The sequence below is a fragment of the Temnothorax curvispinosus genome, unplaced genomic scaffold (genome assembly GCF_003070985.1).
Source record: "Temnothorax curvispinosus isolate PA1 unplaced genomic scaffold, ASM307098v1 QBEX01002425.1, whole genome shotgun sequence".
NCBI classification, from domain to species: Eukaryota; Metazoa; Arthropoda; class Insecta; order Hymenoptera; family Formicidae; genus Temnothorax; species Temnothorax curvispinosus.
In genome coordinates this window covers 4,824-8,863 of record NW_020212205.1, presented here as the reverse complement: position 1 = coordinate 8,863, position 4,040 = coordinate 4,824, and the positions used below count along the sequence as shown (strand labels likewise).

The 4,040-nt window shown below is 54.8% G+C and overlaps 1 protein-coding gene across 1 annotated transcript; it reads right to left on the bottom strand.

Moving 5' to 3' along the window:
• Nucleotides 1-485: 485 nt before the first annotated feature.
• Nucleotides 486-1,743, bottom strand: LOC112451628. The gene is made up of 2 exons (XM_025011379.1): nucleotides 1,513-1,743; nucleotides 486-1,463 (listed from the first exon to the last, which is right to left on the bottom strand). Exons 1-2 carry the CDS (start codon nucleotides 1,741-1,743, stop codon nucleotides 486-488), a joined length of 1,209 nt encoding a protein of 402 aa, XP_024867147.1.
• Nucleotides 1,744-4,040: the final 2,297 nt, after the last annotated feature.

Here is a 4,040-nt window from a genome sequence, read left to right as displayed (position 1 = left end):
CACGATTTAACTGTTTTAATGATTTTCATTAAAGCAGGGCACACACACGTGTGTATGCCCTGCTTTAACGAAAATCACAACTTCTATAAAGCAGGGCATACACCAGCATACACCGCGCGTCGAATAATCGACCTGGCTAGGCGATAGTCCACGTCCCCGTCTTTCCAACGGAGGCCGTGATGGTTCGCCATCAGTCAGTTAGCCCTTGTTTTCTTGGCGCTCGTGAGAAGGTCCCACGCCATCGGCGCGCGAAACACGTGATGCGCGAGTTCGCGCGTCTCGCTTCGGAGCACGGCCACCTCCTTTGCGACAAATCTATCGTTCACCACGAATCCCCATCGTCGTCGTCGTCGTCGTCGTTGCCGCTGCGGCCATTGAGTCGGTGCGCGTCGAACAATTCACACTCAAACTGCTCGTTCTTAACGGGATCTGAGGAACGATCGAAGGATCCCCGAATTTATATATCCCACAATCGCATTTTCCCGTTAGATAATTTTGCGCACCACGTTGGTCAGTGGACCGCACTCGATGACGCGATCGTGAACGATGAGACAAAAGGCAGTGGTCTTCGGCGGAACGTTTTTCTTGCATTCGAATTCGATGCGCACGTCCACGGTGACGCTCTTCACCGCTTCATTTTGGCGGGAACAATCGATCACCACAAGCGAAGCTACCCGCGCGAATTCGCGCGGGGAGAAGAGCGCGTCGTCGCGACTGTCCCCGTAGTACGCTCCTCGAAATTTCGCGTACATCTCGTACAGCACGGCAAACTTGTCGCTCTCAAAATCCGCGTTCACGTCGTCGTAAGGATAGAATTCCGAGTTGAGATACAATTTCACGTTGGCGAGCGCGCAATGATCGAACCTCGAGGAGTCCTCCGTGAATTCGTTTCGCCGTCCGGTCTGCAGCGCGAATATGACGTATCGCGGCTTCTCCAACTGCAGCGCGGCTTTCACGGCCCACGAATGCTTGGTTGTGTTCTGCAGGAGGGGAAATTCGTACAGGTTCCAAGAGCAAAAGTCCGCGCTCAGAAATCGTTTGCTCTCCAACGTTCGCAATAGCGACAATTTAGTCACGTCGTTTAACGCCACGTGCGGTATACGCCATTGCACCTTCAGTAGCGTAATTTTAGGATCCTTGGCCGGATCTCTCGGCACGATTTTTTTCGGATCTACGACGCAGTTGTGGTCGCTACAAGAGCGTATCAGGATAAGCTCGTGTCGCGCGTTTATTACCACGCGTTTGTAGTCCTCGCAGAAACTTAAGAGAATATTCAAAGGCACGCAAAAGTTGAATTGACGGGATGGGCTGTTCAGATTCGATTCGTTCGTTGGATAACACCATCCGGCGTTCTGCAGTCTCCTGGCTCGTTCGGCGGTCAGCGACACGTAGTTCTTTATCGTGCTGGTTATTCCGACGTTTTTACACCGGTCGATCTCCACGCCGTCAAGTTCGTATCGAATCTCGTCGAACATAAACGCGACGCAGTTGTTGACCAATTTCGCGTATTGCCTTTAATGGTCCCTCGCCTCCGACGTCGCCGCGCCGCCGATAGAGTCGTCCCTCGACGTACAGGAAACTGTCGCACGGCAGCGTATACAGATCCTGCTGCTGTATGGGTATTCGTATCTCGTCGTTGTGCCCGAACGTCGTGTTGACGTACGGGTTATACGTGTGAGTCTTGATTCCGACGATGCGCTCGTCGAAAATCGACTCACCGCCGATACTTAGAATGTCGGCCATGGTCTTTTCTTTCGTCGATGTGGAAACGACGCGGCGGCGAAGCGTTTCTCACGGCGAGACCCAGCGAACCTGACGTTGGTGTTGCTGAGAACAGCTCTTCTTCCTCCTCCTCCACCGCCTCTTCTCCTTTTTACGCTTTCGATTTTGTCCTAGAACGGGCTAGTTCGCTCGTTCGTGCAATCCGCGCTCGATCCGTTCAGAACGAGCATCCCTCTCGCTCTCTCTTCAGATCGCGGAGATACGCGCACACACACACTAACCGCGGCGACGACGTACGTGCAGTCTAATCGTTATCTCCTCGCCGCGAAAGTCGATCAATCGATCGTTCTGATCCACGATTCGCACCGTGATATCGGTGACGTTTCGCGCAACGATCGGGAAGTAAATGATCTGCGTCGGAGTCTCCGACAGTTTATATTCCGGTGGAACTTTTGGCGCGAATTCGTGTATCGCGTGCACCGAGCGTCCGTTGCTGTATGCTCCCGTGGTGATGCTGCATTCGATGCGAATAATGTTCACGGTCGTGACGTCAACGGGTCCGTCGGAAACGTACCATTTGTTCGGTTTTAAGATACGATCGCGCGAGAAACCCAAAAAAGAACCGATATTGTTCGGTTTTGTAAAATTTACTCTGTAGGCGCATTTTATCTCGCTCCTCATGGTATTCTCGTTGGCACAAAGAGCGAGTATCGTTCTCCCACCACCGTCATCGTCGCCGTTCATGCCGTCGTCCTCGATATGCCATAACCGTCGTCGTCGTCGTCGTTCTTCTCCGTTCGGTTTTTTTCTTTTACTTGTCTAGCGCCATCGACCTGCAGTTTTTCTCTCTTCTCTTTCTTTTTCTCTCTCTCGCGGGCGCGACGTTCGCGATGAAGAAGAGCGGCGCGCAGATATCTGCTCACGGCTCGCAGCTCGTACGACCCTTCCGGAACGACGATCTTACGATCGTCCTCGCCGAAATAGAATCGATTGTTTGCCGGCGTAACGTTCGGTATCGAGTTGTACGTCTCAAAAGTCGCCGAACCCAGCTCGTACTCGCCGTCGCTCAGATCCAAAGCGGGAAAATGACTCGCCGCGAGAACGCTGCTGGTTCCGGTTAACGTGAGCGTCAGCGACATCGCGGGAGAACGTCGATCTTCCGCCACTCCCCCAATCGATCTCGCGCAGAAATCGCAGGCACAGTTATCCGCAGATTCTCTGCTCGAACGTGCTGCTCTGAAACGCGCGACGATTGTACGTCACGATCGCGCTCTCGCCGTCACCGTCGAGATATCGCGCGAGATTTCTCGGCGGACAAAGATTTCCGAACGCGTCGAAGTAGATCGCCGCGTTCCCTTTCTTCGCGTAAGCGACCCAATGCATGCCCGGACCCGCCGCGTCGTCGAAATTTACGATGCCGCACTCTGCGTGTCGCACCCTCGTCGGCAGAGCGTCGCGCATGAACACCCCGCGGAAGAACGGTATGCGTAGGCGACGCGCCGATCGATCGAGCTGCTCGTTCGTCGTGACGCCGTACGGCGGCAGATCCGACGTTGCCGCTAACGTCGCCTTCTTCCGCGAATTTTTTTTTTTGGCGACTCTCCTTGCGCTACCTCCGCGCTTCTTATACGGCGCGAGGTACAACCCGCGACCCTCCATCGCGCGATTGTGTCGCTGCACTTCCTCGAGTTGCCGTTGCGCCGCTTTGCCGGCGCTCACCGCTTTGGCCACGACAGCCGCGTCACCGATCAAAGAACCGAGCGCGCCCAACATTGGTAGGAAGGGCAAGAAGCCGCCGCGTTTCGCTGTCGGAAGTATCCTCCGCCTCTTCCTCCTCGTCCTCGTGTTCTTCCCGCTCGATCCCGTTCCTTTATTCTTTTTTCCTCTTTTCCTTTCTATACCAATGCCCAGTTTCGTCTTCGCCTTCATAGCTGCCCATACGGCCGCCGCGGCGAGTCCTTCACGGTGACGCGCTCGCGCGCCCTCTCGGCGAGCAATTGATCGGCGACGTATCGTTCGGTGAGCTCGCCGGTTTGTGATTACGCGACGTCGTGCTCGCGGCACGCCGCGTCCAACGGATTGATGTCTTTATCGCCGCGCGCTAGTCTCTCGCTAGACGCGTACCGGGTCCGCAAAACTGATAACCGGGTATATGCAGCTCGAAAGGAAGAGCGTTTATCGCGCGATTGACTAGACCGGCGCCGCGCATTTGGTCGCGGTTGCGAGAGGGTTTTTCTTCCTCTTCTTTAATTCGAACGGAAACGTTTCGACGACTCACCGTTCGGAGTGAGCACGCTGTTGCACTCGTAGCAATCCTT

What these genes read in the sequence shown, in the direction of transcription:
- LOC112451628 (XM_025011379.1), bottom strand. Translation starts at nt 1,743, where the DNA reads ATGGCCGACATTCTAAGTATCGGCGGTGAGTCGATTTTCGACGAGCGC. An exon ending in GAGGCGAGGGACCATTAAAG is followed by an intron (nt 1,464 to 1,512) that starts GCAATACGCGAA and finishes ATGTTCGACGAG; the next exon opens with ATTCGATACGAACTTGACGG.